The 20,563-nt window shown below is 42.2% G+C and overlaps 1 protein-coding gene and 1 long non-coding RNA gene across 6 annotated transcripts in view; one reads left to right on the plus strand and one right to left on the minus strand.

Annotated features, from left to right (window-relative positions):
* NBAS (NBAS subunit of NRZ tethering complex) overlaps positions 1 to 20,563 on the minus strand; it is a 367,149-nt gene that overhangs the window by 26,640 nt on the left and 319,946 nt on the right. For 4 of the 5 annotated variants that reach the window (XM_086700060.1, XM_086700059.1, XM_086700058.1 and 1 more), the window contains one exon: positions 10,464 to 10,659. The exons of the other annotated variant lie outside the window; for it this stretch is intronic. In XM_086700060.1, the coding sequence (XP_086556186.1) occupies positions 10,464 to 10,659 (196 nt within the window). The remainder of the gene's footprint in view (positions 1 to 10,463; positions 10,660 to 20,563) is intronic. 5 annotated transcript variants of the gene reach the window in all.
* Positions 50 to 20,158, plus strand: LOC147582246 (uncharacterized). The gene is made up of 3 exons (XR_015248882.1): positions 50 to 333; positions 7,490 to 7,728; positions 18,903 to 20,158. It is a non-coding gene; the product is annotated as an uncharacterized LOC147582246 (long non-coding RNA).

Here is a 20,563-nt window from a genome sequence, read left to right on the forward strand (position 1 = left end):
AACTTGATGAACGAGCAATGTCTTGCAATATGAGTAGTATATGACAACAAATGTCATATGATCACCAACTGAGCCAATGTTTCTCCCTCTCCCCCTGCCTCTCTCGCTGTGGGACTGTGGGTGATCATCAATGCAATGTCACATTTCTGCACAATCTTCAAAAGGAGGCAAAAGCAAGTGTCATTGGCTAGGTTCCTTGTTCAAGTTGCACTAAAAGGAAAAGATTCCACTGAGCGATAGATAGCAGTGATTCCATTAGTGATAGTGAAAGTCGTGCTACACAATCACCCTCTTCTCTCGTCTCCCTCATACCAGCCACGAAGGCTTTCAAAGGTAAGTGCAGGTTCATTTGTTTATTTTTCTTTATATTTTGTATTTTCTTTATTATTTTGTATTGTATTACAGTATTGTAGTCATTTTCATATGAGTATTTTTGGGTTGTGGAACGAATCATCTGAGTTTCCATTATTTCTTGTGGGAGAATTTGCTTTGATATACAAGTACTTTGGATTACAAGAATGCTTCTGGAACAAATTATGCTTGCAAAACCAAGGTTTTACTGTACCTTGATTTACAAGTACTAACCTAGGATTTGTGTCTACATATTAAAATATCTAAATTGATCTAAATTTACCAAGATAACATAAGCTTATCTTGTTTGTCATATCCTATAAGATTTTAAACATAAATTCAGGTAACCAAAACAAAATGAATTTTTGTATAAAGAAATATACACATATGCAAAGGACTTCCAGCCTGAACAAGATGGCTTTGACCCATTTTTCCCTACTCTTCTCTTAAGCACAACTATAAACTTTGGAAATAATGAGAGAAAACAAAAGAACTTTCAAAGGTGGTAAAAAGAAAGTTAACTAGTTGGGACCCGAGGACTGGAGAAACAACACAGGTCCGGGGTCTGGCATCCCCTCACCCAACCGAAGGATACTCAGACTCAGTATTTCCTGACTCCTGATCGAAAAATACAAGACAGACCAGGTAAGGTCATTTCTTGTCAGAGTTCCAGAAGGAAGGGAGAAAGAACATGGAGTTTAAAGAGTATTTTACGAAGTAACATTTAAAAACATCCCAAATCTGGTGGAAGACATTAACCTACAGATTCAAGATGAGCTAACCCCAAACAGGGGTTAGTGAGTCCAAAGAAATCCATGCCCGGACACATCACAATTAAACTCTTAAAAGTTAAAGACAAAAAAAAAAAAAAATCTTGAAAGTGGCCAGAGAGAGAATACAGTACCTATAGAGAGAAAAGCAATTTTAATAACAGTGTATTGCTTATGTGAAGCCACAGAAAAGAACTGGCCCAATATTTCTCAAGTATTAAAAGAACTGTCAATTACAAATTCTATATACAGTAAAACTATCCTTTAGGAAAAAAAGGGGAAATGAAACCATTCTCAGGGAAGGAAAACTAAAAGAATCTGTCACAAACAGCCTTCATCTTAAAGACTGGCTAACGAAACTTCTTCAAATAGAAAGGACATGGGTTTTGGCCCAATATATTTTTCTATCACAACTAGTAACGCTCCTCATTAATGGCTGCAAAAATTAAACAATCTTAAATTGAAGAAAATCACTGTGTCATATATCTGACAAATTATCTGGAAAAACAAAAGAGGGAAGTATTGTTTTGAGTCAATAAAAGAGAAAGCAATGGGTCTCAGAACCTGCAGAAGTCATGGGAACATGAGATCAACATTAATACCACAGGAATTTAAATTCTCCAAAATACGTGGACACAAGGTGTCGCGTGAACATGAATGCAGACCTAGGAAACAATCAGATTCTCTCTTTTCCAGAGGGTAGCACAGTTCCTATTCAAATATGTATTCCCAGATCCTAAATACACTTCAGGCAAGGGTGAGCAAGCAATACAGTATCTAAACAGCTACAAGATGAAATGGCCATAGAACATATTTTAACATAGAGGGAAAACCAACTGGAGGTGGCTAGCAAATGCTTCCTCATACCTCACCAAGGAGACTGTAAAATAATGATAAAGGACAATTTGGTGAAACACGCGGCTTTCAAAATAGTGCTGATAAAGTCAAAGTAACATGGAAAGACGCCATACTTTGGAGGTGTTGCTGGACCTTTCTGACCTTAAGTGCCTCTTCTGTAAGATGAAGGTAACATAGTGCATGATAGTTCTGGTTATTAAATAAGAGAGTGTGAATAAAATAGGCTGCAGAAAGACTGGCCCATGGTAGGCACATAATAAATGACAGGTATGATTTATATTACAGCTCCATATTAAAATATGGGCTGTGATTTCTTCTAATAAGAATTGGGTCAACAGATTAGATGGGACAGGAGAAGAACACAAAGAAATGTGGCTGTTTGGGGATAATAGAATCATGGGTTAACTTTCATCCCTTTTTAGAATCTCATTTATTTGTACAATATAGGATTTGCAATGGCTTTATAGCATGCTTTCTAGAGATGAGTGAAAATAATTAGCAATTTCTCACAAGTTTTTCTTCTATGTTTTGTTTGATTTTATCCTTTTTTCCCTCAAGAGAGAAAGTAATAATATGCCTCTGTCTCTCTGAGTGAGCGGGGGGTGGGGGGTGGTGGTGAAAATGTCCAATATTTCACAGGCACCCTATAGTTCGCGATGATTCCATACAGACACCTCGAACTGAACATTACTGGATTTTAAAGGCAAAATTCACATGTGAGTCAAACATAAAGATATCTCTTTCCCTTTTGTCTCTGAAAGCGATGCTTCTGTCTTTACTGAATTAGGTGACTTTAGCCCTTGCTGTAAGTCAATTTGTCAAGTAGCTACAGCCTCCTTATCAGACATTGAGTCACTGTCCTTGAAAAAGTGGACCGAGTCACCTATTCTCAGATGAAAACAGCTTTAACTTGAAATTCCTCTGTGGCCGTGGACAGTGAACATGACTGTCGTAAACTGAGGCGCCCCTCCTGAAATCTGCATGTTCCCACAGGCACGGACAACGTGGCTTATTTGATCTTCAGATATGTGTGAATATGAAATCAGTATTAATGCACGTAACCATACTATGTGAACAGAAAATAATTAGCGTCACGTAAAGGATTACTCTCAATGTACTAACATCAATCACCACAGTCCTACCTTCCATATGGGCTGATGAGCTGTTCCACTGCCTCTACGATTTATGAAATTTTGGGGGTAAATCTGAAATTATTTCAAAACTAAAAGTTAAAAGAAACAAACAAGAGAAGTTGTCCCCAGCTACCTCATATCCTCACCACCCTGCAAGATGCAAACGCTGGGATGTTTCCTGCCTCTCCTCCCCTTCGTCCTCCAACCTTTCTCTCTAAGCCCGAGAAGGAAGGAAGGGACAGCACTGCTATGCACGACGTCAGGAGCACCACCCGTGTGGTGGCTGAGGTTCTTGCACCTCTGGGCAGGAGGCTCTGGATGTGATTCCCCCTCTAGGGACAGAGCCCAAGAGGCTCCCCTGCTGACCTGGCCCTGGGGGAAGTGCCCCAGGGTGGAGGAAGCAGTCCCACCCAGGAGCAGTTGCCAAACCCGAGTGTGCATCCCAGGAAGAGGTTGCTGTGACCCAGGAAACGTACAAGGCTCTGAAGAAGGTCTGCCTAGTGAAGGGGAGAAGCAGGGCCTCCCCATCTGACCACACCGCCCCCCGCCCCCCAAAAGCGTCCTTTTGAGTGAAAACACAGCCCTGACCTCCAGTGTCTTTCTCCACAAAACTAGTTTGTCCTCTGCTCTTTCCTCATGCTGCTCTGTCTTTAGCAACTTAAGCAAACCTCAGAGGGGCACTAAATGTGTTTCTTGTCCCCCCAAGTCTAAGCAGTCACCAGGCCCCTGGGATTAACTCCTTCAGCTCTCTTTACCCTCCTCTAACTTCACAGCTGGTACCAAGTTCAGGGCCAAGTTTGGGCAACCTGACCCCTGCTTTTGTCCCCTGCCTGGCACCCTCCAGTCTGTTGTTCGTGAAGAGCTCAGAGGGTCTCTCCTAAAAACGCATCTCTGATCACGCTGCTTCTCACGTCTCTCTCTCTCCCACGCGGTCTCCGCACCACCACGGTAAAATGTGCACAGGACACTGGGGGCTCTGCTGCGCTGAACTGAGTTCGCGAATCACCTCCTCAGAGCAGTCTCTCCCCACTGCCTCCAGGCAGGACGACTGCATGCCCTGCCCTGAACCCTATGCACTGTGCAGACTCTTTTTTTTTTTTTTTAATTTTTTTTTTTCAACATTTATTTATTTTTGGGACAGAGAGAGACAGAGCATGAACGGGGGAGGGGCAGAGAGAGAGGGAGACACAGAATCGGAAACAGGCTCCAGGCTCTGAGCCATCAGCCCAGAGCCCGACGCGGGGCTCGAACTCACGGACCGCGAGATCGTGACCTGGCCGAAGTCGGACGCTTAACCGACTGCGCCACCCAGGCGCCCCCAGACTCTTAACAGCAGCGTTACAGCCTTCGGGGTATGGACTTCTTTGTGCATGTATCTACGTGCTCCGCTGGATTGGGATCCCCACACGAACGGCGTACATTTACCTGGACCGGAGTTAGAGACACACACATACCATGCCATTTAGTCTTCACACATCCACGCATTATGTCCGTTTTACAGACGAGGAAACTGAGGTTGTGAGAGGTTTAGTAACTTCTCCAAGGCCACAGAGCGAGTGAGCGGTAAAACTGGGATCCGAATGCAGTTTTGTGCGAAGCGCCCAAACGCTTTACTGCTAACTGTCTGGTCTCTTGTCTATCCCCAGAGTATACAGGGAATGGTGCATAAACCATGCCGGAAGAATCTTCGGTGAATATTTCACAGACCACGGTTACTAGGCATGGCATTTTTCAGCATGTTTTAATTGAGCAGCAAAGAACATACGCAGTGCTCTGTACTGAGCCAGGGAAAAATGCTACTAGATGAAGCAGTGCTTTCTGTTTTCTGAATCAAGCTCCTCATTCCCCTTGCCTAGTCACACTCAACCCAGGCAGTCACAAGCAGAAAGACAAGATGAACAGAACACGCGTGACATGGTGCAATGCTACCCAGACGTTAGAGCTGAGTATCTTTCCCTGGCAGATGGGAAGAAGTGCGGTAAAGGGCCAAGAAGACAGGCATTGACATCAGACAGAACCAGGTTCAAACTCCAGTACGATCGTTCACAAGCTGGGTGACCTTAATAGGTTACGTGACCTCATCTCAAACAGAGACTGGTAACGACTTTGCAAGCTGTTCTCAAGAGTACACGCAGTAATGTGCACTTAATACACATTCCTCAGTCCCATCTTCTTCCCTCGACAATGCCCATGACAAGAAGGAATATCTTTAAAGGAAAGGAGCCCTAAGTCATCAAGAGAGGCCTTCCGAGGTGTCCAAATAGTTGCAGAACCCAGTAACACCGACGCTCTCTCAACCTGAAAAGGCACATCAAGCTCTATTAGAACATTTCAGATCTCTTGCTTCTGTCCAGACAAACATGCTTGTGAATCATTTGCTTCCATACGAGAAGCAGCCGGCTGGTCAGAAATCACTGGGAGCAAAGTACAGCAAATTAATACAAAACAGTATCAGTCTAAAAGCACCAGGCCACTCTGTAAGGAAACCTTTCCATTATTCCAAGGAAATCATTTTGTTTGTACATAAGCGGGAAGCAGCATGGTCTGAGCCTTCATCATTCACGGCAAGAACAGCAGATTGAAGCTCAGGGGTCCTGGCCTTGCCATTTTAAAGGCGACCTTAGATAAGTTTTTTTTTTTTTTTTTTTTTTTTTTTTTTTTTTTTTCAACGTTTATTTATTTTTTTAGGGACAGAGAGAGACAGAGCATGAACGGGGGAGGGGCAGAGAGAGAGGGAGACACAGAATCGGAAACAGGCTCCAGGCTCCGAGCCATCAGCCCAGAGCCTGACGCGGGGCTCGAACTCACGGACCGCGAGATCGTGACCTGGCCGAAGTCGGACGCTCAACCGACTGCGCCACCCAGGCGCCCCTAGATAAGTTTTTAAAAATTGAATATTCATTTATTCAGGAGATATTTACTGAGTGTCCTTAAGATCCATGTTCTCATGTTATTTATATTCTAATGGAAGAAGAAAGACATCATATAATAGAATGACAGACAGAAGGACAGGCAGGGAGAAGTGAGCAGATACTGGTGATCAGAAGAAAACTCAGAGGTTGTGAAATTGATCGTGACTGGGGCCTGATTTAGGATGCAGTATTTTAGAAATGGTGACATTTAAGCTAAAATCAGAGGAAGTAACTTCTTGTTTCTGGACAGCATGTCCTTTTCTATAAAATGTGACTTTGGAATTGGCATGCTTTTGAAAGTCTCCTCTGGTTCCAGGAATCGGTTTCCATGGCTAGCAAAGATATATTACATGTATGGGTAATTCACATGTGTGGGATATATTATATGTGTGTGGGCACACAGGCACATATATTTTTAACATCAAATCTTATCCTATACTTGATTAAGCAAACCATTTAGGGCAGGGAGTCTTAGCTTTGAAGACATTTAAGGTGACAGTAAATTCTTTGTAAGAAACTAAATCTAGCTTTGCATCCTGAAGCTGTTCCACTGGTCTTGGTCTGATAAAGAAGTGTGTATTTTGTTAATGTTTTGGCAAAACGAAGCCAAACTGGCCTTTGACCAGAGGAGTTAATATGTCCTTGCATGTTTCAAAGTAGGCAAAATGCATGAATTTGTAATAAGATTAGGAGTTTCCTTAAACTAATTTTTCTAGTGATCACTTACAACCACAAATGCAGACAGATCGAAATTTTAAAAGGTGAAACTCTAAGCCACATGTCCCTTTTTATACAAAAACAGAAAAAACAATAAGGTGAAGGGGTATGGAATCTTTTAAGGAAACATCAGTATTTTGACCCACATTTTTCATGCACCAGTTAACCAGAAAATTACAAAACCTGAAAAACTCAGATAAATTATACCAAGGGAATTAATACAATACATTCCTCCCTTCCCCCTCAAGTCTTCCCCCTTCCTTCTCTCCTGTACTCCATGCTGGGGTACTCTTCTGGAATGGAAAAGGAGGCCTCTCAAGCTGTTGAAAAATGAGGGCCTCTGAATTTTTAATTCTGTTAACTAATCATTAGAAAACTAGGAATTGCTGTCTCTCTGAGAACCAGTGAGGTAGCAGGCTCCACAGACTCTGCGTTTAATTTTGCAGGAGCTGGCTGGTTTCCCGGCAACACATTGATTTGTAGGGCCACTACTTTGGGCACCTCGAGGATAATTAAATATTAAGTCCCTCTTTGATGTATGCAAAGTCTGCCTAAGAGGATTACCAGCCACAGCGAAGGTAGCAGTCCTACATTTTCTGGTAATTGAACGTTGCAATATCATTATCTATTCTTATCTTTGCTCTGTAAGAATCTGCCTCTACCGTTAATATTACCTTTGAGAACAGAGAAAGGGGTAGGGAGTGGAGAAAACGAGAGCCTGTGTAATCAACATTTTGGGGTCTTCTAGGTGTTTGGGATATGGAGATGAAGAAGACTCTCATGTGTGTGGAAGAAAGAAGAGTGAGCAAACCATCCTCTGCCTCCTCCAGCTCAAGTTTCCATTTTGCACACCAAGAAGGCAAGGCTCACGGTTTAGGAATCTTTTCCAAGATGATGAAGCAATGGAGGTGGGAGGGTGGCCAAGATAATAGGCTTCTGAAGGATTTGTGCACCAGCACCCTGATCTTTCTACTGTTCGAGTGAAAGGTAAAACAGTTTTTTAAAAACAATAATGGAGACGGCTTCAGATTTGAACTAGGAGCGTAATTCTGTAACACTCTACAAGTTGCGGTTTTTCCCACCGTGAAGCCACAATTTTTCCACATTCGCTTCCCATGTAGCAGTTATTTACAATAATAAACAGAGTGCCCTGGCCAAATACGCTTGCCCTCCAAAACAGATTTCACACAGCAATGCCAGACTGACACAGAATACTTAATTTTTATAGGAGGAGGAGATACTCACTGATTTGATTTATTTTGGAAGCATATAGATGAATGACATAATTAAACTATGGTAGTTTTGTTATTTCCACTACCAAATACTTTAAAGAAACTCAGCTCAATAGCTTCAAAGAACAGGGAAATTGCTCTTGTATGAGGACAAAGTAAGAGGGGGAGAACCGAAAAGGGGTAAGGAGGCACGGGACGAGTTTTACTGGAGTCAGGGGTGTTGGGAGAGAGGTTTTCTAAGGGCCTGAAAAAGTTTTCGCCACCAGAGCAAACAGTGGTGAAATGAGACTGTTCGTACACACCATGCAAAGGACAGAAACCAGACTGCGCTCAGTGAAATGGTCAGGTCAATTTAGAAAAGTACACGGAAAAGGAATCTTAACAAAAGGCTGAGCTCCCTTAAATCCTGTATTTGGAAAAAGTTTTGCTATAAAGAAATTAAAATCTCAGAAATATCCAGAAATCACTGAAATCATATAAAAGATGGTATACCTTTTATACCTTGTTCTCTGGGTAACTGCAAAGTTAAGAAAAGCTTAAAAGAAGAAATCATGGTTATACTCCTACTATTTCTGAAGCATTTTGGCCCAAATATGAACGTGTGTGTTCTACTGTTTCAACATGACAGGTAAGATAGATGTTTTCCCTTTCCCTGGCCTCCACGTTGTTTGGTAGTATTTTTGGTGTATTGATCTGACATAACTCGAAGTGAGGCTCCAACCGGAGAAACCGGCCTCATCGTTCTGCCAGGCTTCAGCCAACAGCGAAGACGAAACTGAGCAAGGTTGAGCACTTGAAAAATGGAGGTTCTGTCGGAAAAGTACCTAACAGTAGGGGCGTTCATTTGTTTCAGAATGAGTCAGAATCCAAGATTCCACGTGGCAAAAATAATATGACCTAATTTTGAGTTTAACTCAAGAGATGCTACGTGAACCTTCCTGTCACTAAAAACAAGCATACTTCTAACGTCTACTGTGCCGGAGACCTGGAATATATTTTGTAGCCTATTGCATCTGTGTTCATAGACCACTCTTTAGAAAGACTGTTAGTGATCCCTTCATGTAATGCAAGGCAACATGTTGAGACTAAGTATGTTGGTAAGGTCATGGGGCTTCAGAAAGAGTATTATTCAGATACCAGTGACTTTTAATACAACCCATTTCAGGAATTTGGCAAGATTAAGAGAATACCTGATAATCCATCTCTTCTGAATCTCAAATTCTCTAATTCTAAAGAATACATAAGAGTAATTACCCATATCTCTCATGTAGGAAAATAAGAATACTTAAAATAATAATTGTGAAGTTCTGAGATGAGTCTCAAGATATTCTTATTATCTGATGCATTTTTTAAAAGAAAAATTCATTGTTCTTTCGATGTAGTAATAAGGACATAAACATTAATTAGAAAGCGAAGCTTTAAAATTAGAAGGTACATTGAGTTGCAGTCAGACTTCCAGGAAAGTCCCTTGCAGAGTAGATTATGTGGGAAGCCTTATTTTTTTGGCGTATGGTCTGCAGGCTGACGCACTTGACTGAGATTACTGATCCTTACATCCTATGTCTTTAGGCTGCATCAATTTAGAGTTTGAGCCAAACTTCAATGGCTACCGTATTTCTTTGATTTAGGAATCAGTATTTTCATTTACTCAATCAACAAGTATTTGAGCTCCAAATGTGTGCCCAGCATACTTAGGGGAATTCAAAAGACAATATATCCTCCAGGGCTTCTGAATTTTCCACAGTAGTGGGGAGACAAGACAATAATAGCAACAACAATAATAATTATTATAATTATATAATTATAATTATTATATAATAATTATATACATAATTATATATTTATAATCAAAATATATATAATTATATATAATAATAATAATAATTATTATTATATAGCTAAAGCTCAGATGTGTGGAATTCAAAGTTTAATTAAGTTTGAAGTGGTCAGGGAAGGTTCCAGAGAGATGGCAGACCAAGTGAGTCTTGAAGGATGAGTGGAGAAACTAAGATCTTGTGTGTGCCTATGTTGTCGATATAGGGACAGAAGAGAGAGGAGGGCACCTGCCTGCCTGGGTAGAGTATGAAAAAAGTGAATTAGCTAAACTGCACACTGAATTTCCATTTAGATCCGCATTTCTCCAGGGACAGGGAGAGTTGCGATAATTAACGGATACTGTCAAGAATCCTGACTATATCCTTTGAAGAGAAAAATGCCACACACATGTGAAGTGAATGAGACATCACTCCAGCACCTATGCACGTTCAAACACATGGAAAAATCCAAACCAATTCAATCCAATCCAATCCAATCCAATCCAATCCCATCCAAACATATTTAACTACTAAACAGCTGGACTGAGGAACACAGTAGAAAGTCTGCATTACCAAGCTGATTATTCACTGGAGGGTGGTTTAAAGTAATCGAGAAATAACCTCCAATTATTTTTAATAGGGAAAGCATGCAAAAACCAGTCGGATGCTCCCTTACCTGTCTCTGGGGCCAAGCGGCTTTGAGAATGGCTTCCGTTCGAAAGAACACAAGGAGCTTGCCATCCTCCTCAGTCAGGTTAAATGACTGTCCCAAAATCTGCAGCACCTGAATGCGGGGCCTCACGGGCCAGGTGTCGTCAGCACAGAAAGGCCGCAGCCACACCAGCAGGTCCTCAGAGGAAACCAGGTCTTCCCTGAAGGGCAAAACCAAGGGTTAGGCAGAAACTCCTAAACCTTCTTTAAAAAAAATTCCAGTAACCCAATATAGTGATTGAGCCAAAGACTTGTTTGTTGGGTGAGCTTGCCTTTTTCCTATTGAGAAGAGAAATTGAGGTTCTTTTTTTTTTTTTTTAATTTGTTTTAATGTTTATTTTTGAGAGAGAGAAAGAGAGACAGAGACAGAGACAGAGACTGAGTGTGAGCAGGGGAGGGGCAGAGAGAGGGAGACACAGAATCCAAAGCAGGCTCCAACCTCTGGGCTGTCAGCACAGAGACCGACGCGGGGCTCGAACCCACAAGCCGTGAGATCATGAACTGAGCCAAAGTTGGACGCTTACCTGACTGAGCTACCCAGGTGCCCCGAGAAATTTAGGTTCTAAATGGCTTAAAGAAACCATATTAGGTATTTAAAAACTATGTAAAATGAATGTAGTTTTTACATATTTTACAGTATCATACTGAGTTACATAAAGCAGATGAAAAATAACCATGTTCTTAGCTACTCTATTTCCTATGAAAAGCTTAATATGTATTTCTTTTTTTTTTTTTTTTCAACGTTTATTTTATTTTTGGGACAGAGAGAGACAGAGCATGAACGGGGGAAGGGCAGAGAGAGAGGGAGACACAGAATCGGAAACAGGCTCCAGGCTCTGAGCCATCAGCCCAGAGCCTGACGCGGGGCTCGAACTCACGGACTGTGAGATCGTGACCTGGCTGAAGTCGGACGCTTAACCGACTGCGCCACCCAGGCGCCCCAATAAGTATGTATTTCTATTAATGGTACTAACAGAGGCAGGCATCATTCTAAGTAATTTTAGGTAAACTAGTTTATCTAAACTAGCTGACAATACCTATGCAAAATCATTATTATAAATATTCCATTTTATTAAATTTTTTTTTCCATTTGCAGAGATAACTGACATAACATCATATAAGTTTAAGGTGAATAATATAATCATTTGATATATGTATATTGTGGAATGATTAATAATAAGTTAACATCCATTACCTGACATAGTTACAACATTTTTTCTCGAGATTAGAATTTTTAAGATCTACTCTTTTAATAACCTTCAAATATATAATATTGTTAACTGTAGTCCTTACGCTGTACATGTAAATTCCTTTTTATAGATGAGGAAATAGCCTTTAAGGAAAGGCTGTGATATGCCCACACACATCTAGAATAGCGCAATATGACCCCAAAGTCCATGTTCTTTCTGCACTTTTCTCTCTGATAGAATTTCAATACGGGGTTAGAGTATCAAGTTTTCTACTAAAGATAAAATATGAATGCAGGTTATTAAAGACCTGGGAAGTCTGAAAGGCTTCAGAGAAGGGAATATTTGTACGACTTTCTATCCAGTGCTAGAATCTATTCCTTTGTAAACCCAAATGGGCCATCTCAGGAAAACAACTCCTTTGATGATGATGTCAAAGAATTACTATTGATTACGGTTAAGAGGCCTCATATAGATACCTCACGTGCACAACAGCCCCGGAGAGCAGTGCTACAGCACTGAATCATACAGGTTTTGCTGTAACGACATCCTTATGAGGCTTCCAGCAATATATCACCAAGTCCCAAATTCCACGACCCAACAAGACCACAGGATATTTTTTAAAATTCTACAATACCACTGAGTGTTTCTGTTACTACACATTCTATAATACACTCGTCAGTACAGTTTCATGGAAATTCGAATTAAAAAACAATTCATCATTTGTATTTAGGAATAAAAGAAATTCTAAAACACCATGGACAAGTGGCTTAAGCATTTTCTAAATCTACAAAGTCGTTTGTTAGTTTTAACTATGTGAGCCCTTGACATGTATCAAAAACGGCAAAATCGAGGTGCAAGAGAAGTAGATTTCTTGGAAATCTATGTGCAAAGTGAGCAGATGGTATCATGTGGGGGAAAAACATTTTGGGGAAACATGATGGACCTGTGAGCCCTGGCCCCACCATGTGCTAACAACTCTAGATAAAAACCTTGAATGTCATCATTCCCATTTTATAGTTAGGTACCAGAGGTCCTGAAAGTCTGTCTCTTGGGAGTCTGTGAAATCAAGATAATGTATAGAACGTACTTAGCCACAGTACATGGCACAGAGGAAGTACTTAATAAATAGTAAGCATCATCTGCATAACGATCATTATGATTATTATCAGTATCATGAAAGCACCAGCTTGTGCATGATGACACAGGGATGAAAATTATAGGATTCCTGCCTTCAAAGAACTAACAATGGTCCAGAGAGATTTTAAAAGTGACTACTATTCAAATTACTAATATATGTAAATATGAACAATCATTTTGGAGGAACAGAGAGTAGGGCCAGGGAAGGCTTCACCGAGGTCGTGGCATTGGAACGGGATCATAAAGGTCAAGTGGGCTACGTGTCAATGGCAAGGTGAGAAAATATCATCCAGATCAAGAGAACAGCAAAAAAAAAGAACCAAGGATTTCCAAGGACAGAGCACGTTCAGGGAGCAATGCAAGTGGGCGGTAAAAGAGAGGAGAGAGCTAAGGCAGCACAGGCCTCCTCACCTGGGTAACCGAGGGCCGCAAAAGCAGTGCAGCTTCCTGCTTTGACAGCACAGGATCTGCAGCTGTCAGGCTCACATTCAGCTCCCAGAATCCCCTCTTCCTGACAGCGTGCCAGTGACCGGGAAGTCACTTAATGGCTCTGAGCCTCAGTTCCTCATTAGTAAATTGGAGAGAAGTACAACCCCTTACTTTTGAAGCTTTTGAGAATTAAACAAATATGTACGTAATAAATTTCAAGCACATAATACATTATCAGACCTATAACTAAGTGCTTCGATTAACTGGCAACCATTATTACTGAGGCCAATATTTGAACTTGGACTCTCTTACTGCCGTTATCAATGACTACACGATGCTCCCGAACCAAATAGGGGATATGTTCCAGAACACTGTGGCAGCTGATTAAAATTATTTAGCTACTGATGTGATATAGAAAGATTATTATAATGTCTTCCAAGTCAAACTGAGTTCGATTCCATTTACATTAGAGGTTATCATGCAGTTGATAACACTTGATATTTTGGAGGAATCTGCTCTAACTGCGGGTTGACAGTTCAAACACATAATGAAGTCGGCAAAATTCATCCCCAGAACAGAAATGCTGTGTTCTGGAAGCACCGTGTTCCAAATGAGCTTCACTGTATGTCCACGTGAATACTGGTGTTCAACAAGACCACACAGAAACGAAAGGCAGCTCTATGGGAGAGCTACCCAAGGACATGGCCTGGACGCTATATCCCAAAGACATCACCTGCAAAATGGTTAACATTTTAATTTCAATCTGAGTTTTTAAAATCCGTAGTCAGGGGGCGCCTGGGTGGCGCAGTCGGTTAAGCGTCCAGCTTCAGCCAGGTCACGATCTCGCGGTCCGTGAGTTCGAGCCCCGCGTCGGGCTCTGGGCTGCTGGCTCGGAGCCTGGAGCCTGTTTCCGATTCTGTGTCTCCCTCTCTCTCTGCCCCTCCCCTGTTCATGCTCTGTCTCTCTCTGTCCCAAAAATAAATAAAAACGTTGAAAAAAAATTTAAAAAAAATAAAATAAAATCCGTAGTCAGTCACTCTCATGACTCATCAAATACACATACACACACGTACAGAGAAAGAGCAGGATTTTTGATAAAATGGTAACAAATTGGCAAATCAAGGGGAAGCGTACATATGTATTATTTTTTTCTATCCTTACAATTTTTCTGTGGGTTTGAAATGTTTGAAGTAAATAGGTGGGTGAAAAATAACCAATTACGACTTTTATAATGTCAAAAAAAAAAAAAGACTGAGAAGAAGGAAAATGATTCCGATTTAATGAGCTTAGGAATAAAAAGAACATTATTTCAAAACATTTTTACTTTATTATGAAAGTCATACAAATGTTTTTAAAAAGTTATAAACAGATAAAAGAAAAAACTGCTCATAGTTTCACTGCAAATACATAGACATTTTCCACCTTTTTCTCTATAATGAGTATTTTCTGGGGAGGAGGTTTTTATACTGCACAGAGTAACTTACTACTCTATTTAAAGAAAAATTAACAACTACTGGAAACACGTTCATACAATCGGTTTGGGATCAAAAAACAAAGAATCCTCTGAAATAGCTCTATTAACGGAGAAGGACAGCAGCAGCAACAAGAACAACAAAAATATACTCGCCAAACGATTAGTTCTATAGTGGAGCATGACAGGATACTCACAAAAGGAAGGGAACTGTCAACAAACAAAAGCAATTATTGAATCAAAGCAAAAAGACAGATTTTGAGAAAATTAGTAAGCCAATCCTTGGTAAAAGAATTTTCAGATTCTGCCTGGCACACTCATACGAGGAGAACTCAACCTTGCACTTAAACAGTTAAAGTACATGAAAAGACATGGCAAACACAAAAAGCACTTTACATAGTCTTGATGCACTACACGAAATGAAATTACCGTTCTCATTTGAGAATGGGGGAAGGAAAGATACTGCACTCAAACAGGAAAAACACAGACCACTGTGATTTCTTGTAAACATGAATGTCACAGAATCTGAATGCCTAAAGGGAACAGAGGGTCACTTAGTTGAATCTTCTATATTTGAGTTACAAACTGGCAGCCAAATTTGTGTGTTGCCTTGCACAGCATATGACAATGTTTCAAAATTTAAACATTTTACAGAAAAATCAAGATTTTCCAGTTCCTTTTCCCGGCCTCCCCCCAGTTTTACTGAGATACTAGCGACATACGGAGCTAAGTTTAAAGGTGTAGAGCATAACGATTTGACTTACGTGTACTGTGAAATGATTACACAGTAAGTTAACATCCATCACCTCATTGAGATTTTAAAAAAAAGGGGGCGCCTGGGTGGCTCAGTCGGTTAAGCGTCTGACTTCGGCTCGGGTCGTGATCTCACGGTTCGTGAGTTCGAGCCCCGCATCGGGCTCTATGCTGACAGCTGGGAGCCTGGAGCCTGCTTCGGATTCTGTGACTCCCTCTCTCTCTCTGCCCCTCCCCCTGCTCGCACTCTGTCTCTGTCTCTCCCAAAAATAAATATAACGTTAAAAAAAAATTAAAAAAAAAAAAACAAACCTTTTTCTTGTGATGAGATCTCTTCGGATCTATTCTCCTAACAACCCAGCCCCTCTTGAAAAGCTGAAAGAGGACAAGCGGGCCACTGTTTCCTTTAGACAAGGCGTGTGTGAGCTCCCGTGCCCCTCAGCCTCCACCACCCCCAACCTCTCCTCAAGCCCAGCCCACCTTGCTCATGTCCATTACCTGCCTGGCCTCAGTGGGAAATGAATGTGCAAACCCTGATCTGTAAAATTCTAGGCGAGGTTAAAAAGGGAGGGAGGAGGGTCGAGCAAGTAAACGTAAGTAAGCAAACAGTGAGAGACACCAACACTCATATTCTAAGTAGGTCCCTTGACTCAAGTAACTGATCCACACACCACGACACTTTGCTCCCTGCATACAGAGCTGGGTGGGGTGGACGCTCCCCAGTGTAGTACCTTCTGTTTCCTGGCTCCCATGAAATAACTGGGGCACCCGGCAAGGAACAAGAGAGAACTGCAAATAAATGAATGCAGGGACACATCAATGGTATTGCAGGAGTGTAGGAAGAAGTGTGACTTTTCTTCAAATAATTAACAGAATTAAATTCTATGAAAAGTTCCTGCAAATGAAATCATTTCGATGTGCATACAATTCCAATCTCAAGTCTGAACTTTTGACAAATACTAAGAACCTCTTTGTAGCTGCTCTTGAATGTATGCAACCCAGAATCTCTTCCTCAGGTTCATTTATCAGTAAAAACCTGGGTGCATCTCACTATAATGAGGCAGGAATGACAGCTATGAAGTCTTAAGCAGAACCTGAGCTGGCCTCGAGAAAGACCGCAGTGGGAGGGTGGATCCGCCGTGCTGCCCGTTGACCAGGGCTGTTGGCAGGGCTCAGCATCACGGCACATGATGTTCATGCTTTGGGGGCACTCGGCGAACATCTGATGATTTACTCTGTCCCACAGAGCATGAAGACTAAGAAGAAATCAGATTCTATTTGCTTTAGTGGGCTTTCTTTCTCTTTTTTTTCCTTTCATTTTCTGTGCTTAAAAATACTGTGAAATCGCTAGGTAATACCAAAGAGCTCAATGCAGTCTGAATATCTGATGCTGCTGAGTATACATGAAGCTTTTACACAGCTGAAGCTGGACTGTGATCGAGGAGCAATTTAAACAAACAAATAAAATCTTCTAAAATACTCCAATACTTTTGGAGGAAATCTTTCTTCCTTTTTGAGTAGCGTGCAGAGGAATTCCTCATTAATTATCTGTTTTCTGAGTGGATTTATTTCTGCACGTCCTTTTGAGAATCACTAATATGCCGGTTCACACCCGTGGGTCATTCCTGTTAGGAAACTGTTTAAAGGTATACAAAGGCAGGGAACAGAAGAGGGAATGAGGCCAAGGCAGAGAGAAGTAGACAGAAAAGGCGAGAAAACTGAGGGAGGTAACGCCTGAAGACCTTGCTACATGAAGTTCAGTCCCTGGACGGAGGAGCACTTGGGAGCTGGTTACAAATGTAGAATTTCAGGCCCCACCCAGACCTACTCTAGTAAAGTCTGTATTTTAATAAGACCCGCAGGCAATTCCAGGGCACGATGGCATTTGAGAGGTGCTACCTCACTCACTGTCCATTGCAGGCTCTTTAATGTCAGAAGCAGATGAGATATGGTGAGAGAAATTCATAGCATGTCGTTAGCTGGGCGACCCCGGAAAAATAACAAAACCTGTCTGAGCATCATTTCCTAATCTATAAAATGGAGACAACAATAATAGGATAGGGTGGTTGTAAGGATTTGGTGAGTTGCTGAGAGCCATTCGGGAGATCTTGCCACTGACTGATAGATGCTCGTTAGTTTTTTGGGTTTTTAAAAAAAAAATTTTTTTTAACATTTATTTATTTTTGAGACAGAGAGAGACAGAGCATGAACAGGGGAGGGGCAGAGAGAGAGGGAGACACAGAATCGGAAGCAGGCTCCAGGCTCTGAGCCATCAGCCCAGAGCCCGGCGCGGGGCTCGAACTCACGGACCGCGAGATCGTGACCTGAGCTGAAGTCGGACGCTTAACCGACTGAGCCACCCAGGTGCCCCAGTTTTTTGTTTTTAAATGCATGATGATATTTTCTTAATTCCGGGTTTACCAAATATATTCTTTTAGAAAAATATTATTTTAGTTATTGGAGGCTTTTAAAATCCATTTATCTTAAGCAATCTAATCAATTAATTCTTAACTCACACAGGAAATTTGGATTCTATTCTTGAAATATGTTATAGGCATACATAAAAAATGGGAGAAAACAGACTCATCAATTTAATGTGCACAAGCCTCTCAATAATTAATTACCCTAAACTCGTCTTCAATTGTAGAGGTTGTACAAGATTTTTGACACTATTTCAAATTCTTACGATACTCCCCCCTGATGTCGGGAGGCAAGAATACGGTGAAACTGGAAAGGAAGTCTGTCTGTCCCGACACTCCACTGGTGGCCTGTCTGGGTGTGGTGGCTGTGGTGGCTGACACTCAGCACAGGCGAAAGAGGACGGAAAGAGGGCTTTACGAATGGGGCAGAAGCTGCGGGTCAAAGGCAAATCATACTTGTACCAACATAAGGAGTCAAAGGAGGACGTACCCACGACGCCATAAAACCCAACACGTGGTGGTAGCCATGACTCTCCGTATGCAGTCTGCCTGCCAGGACACTATGGGATGGCGTATGCCTAACCTAAGAGCACGTGAATGTGACAGCTGACAGTGTGCACAGAAAGAGGCGACTGGCTCTCTAAACATGCCATGGAGGGCAGTGGATGTTCAAGTTTGGGGGCGGGGACCGAGGGAGGTTGATGGTATGTCCCTGAAATACCCAGGCCTGGTGTGGCCTCCTGGGGGTCAGGCAGTCAGGTCAGGCTAAGTAGTGAGTGACTGAGAGGGTTACTTCGAAAGGGTCCAAGTCCCCATGTCGCTCCAAAGACCCCACTGAGAGCCACGTGGAAAGGAGGGACTCCCCCATGTGACGCTGCTGGGCAGAGTTTTGGGAAGAGAAACTGAAGCCAAGGATTTGGGTTTAAAATCCTTGTGGATCCAAAAACTACTTGTCAGGAATAAAAGTTATGACTTTGTCTTTCTTCTTCTTTTTCTTTTTTAAGAAAAAAGAAATTGTTCACTGAAGTTTTTCTGTTGAGAAGACTTTGTTATTCTGTGTCTCTGGAATAAAAAAAGTAAGATCTCGTTCTGTTTCTCCATTCCCCAATGTCTTCCTCTTTGGAAATCAAAGCTAAAAGAAAAAAAAAAATAGTCTGTATGCAAGACACCCGAGTTGCATTCCTGTGTATCTGTGGCCGGAAACCCACTAAGAAAAATACTGCCTTCTGATCCCTCTGTGACGTGTCCCCTGGAAGGGGCTTAGTGCCCTTCCAGATCCCTGTCATCCCGCGAGGCCAGGCTCTGGGGCGTCCTGCCCCGAGAGCAGCTGTGCTCTGACAGGAGTGGCCGGCAGCGAAGGGGCGGCCAGGCAGGTGCGAGGAGGCGCATGTGTGGAAGGGGGCTGAGGGTCTCCCACGCGGCGTCTCTGCTCTGCTGCATCTGCAACGGTTCTGGTAGTTTCCTCAGCCCGGAGTACCGTCACCCTCCTCCTCGTCCTCACAGACTCGTATTTCACAGACCAGGCCCAACGTGGCCCCTCGTGTATCCTGCTCTGACCTCCCCAGGCAGAATAAACTGCTCCCTCTTACTGTGCTCTCTGTCCAGCACCTGCCCCTCCAGAGTGTGGTAACCAGGGCTGGGGGAGGGGCACGGGGGGCTCGTCGCCCCTGCAAGACTGAGCTTCTGAGGTTGGGGGTTATTTCCTCCCCGTATCTTACTCCTCGTGACTCAGCACATGGTGCACATGTAGGTCATCTCATTTGTCTTTAGAACGAGAGGTAAATCGGCCCCTGCTGTGGCTTCCTTCTTACTGAAAGACCCACGAGCAAAGGGGATCAGAAGAAGCTTGTGAGGCAAAAGGCTGAGTCGGTAGAGGCCCCTGACTGCCGTGTTTTCCCACTCTGACCAGTATGGCTTATCCTCTGTCTTCCAGTCAAACCTCGGGCACAGAGCAATGCATGGAAATAGGCTGCAAAGGCATCTGAGAGCTGAATTACGACTCAGAGCCTGGCTGGGATCCTGGTTCCATCTCCCAGGCCTACGACTGGGGGCAAGGCCTCCTCCGAAAATGGCAACAGCGTACGCAACCATCAGAAATAATACTCAGGGAAGCTACAAAGACCAATGGGAAGACTCACAATAGCAAGCAAATAAAAAAAGAACAGGAAGTGTTTATATATTTTGATTGAAGCTATATAAAAATACACCTGTACCTGCACAATAACTAGAAGGTAACGTACAAATAAAAGCAATTACAATACTCAATGAACTATGAGGAGTTTTTGCAAATATTTCTTCATTGGTATTATTATATCATATTTCCTATTAAAAAAAAAAAAAACAGAGGGGTGCCTGGGTAGCTCAGTCAGTTAAGCATCCGACTCTTGATCTCAGCTCAGACCTTAATTTCAGGGTTCTGAGTTCAAGCCCCACACTGGGAAACCTATAGAAAGGAAAGGAAAGGAAAGGAGAGGAGAGGGGAGGGGAGGGGAGGGGAGGGGAGGGGAGAAAAAAGAAAACTGAGGGGCGCCTGGCTGGCTCAGTCAGTAGAGCATATAACTCTTGATCTCAGGTTTGTGAGTTCAAGTGCCATATTGGATAGAGAGATTTTGTTAAAACAAACAAACAAACAAACAAACAAACACACAAAAACAACATAAAAAAA

The sequence above is a fragment of the Puma concolor genome, chromosome A3 (genome assembly GCF_028749965.1).
Source record: "Puma concolor isolate L17-30 chromosome A3, mPumCon1.1.hap2, whole genome shotgun sequence".
In the NCBI taxonomy this organism is placed as follows: Eukaryota; Metazoa; Chordata; class Mammalia; order Carnivora; family Felidae; genus Puma; species Puma concolor.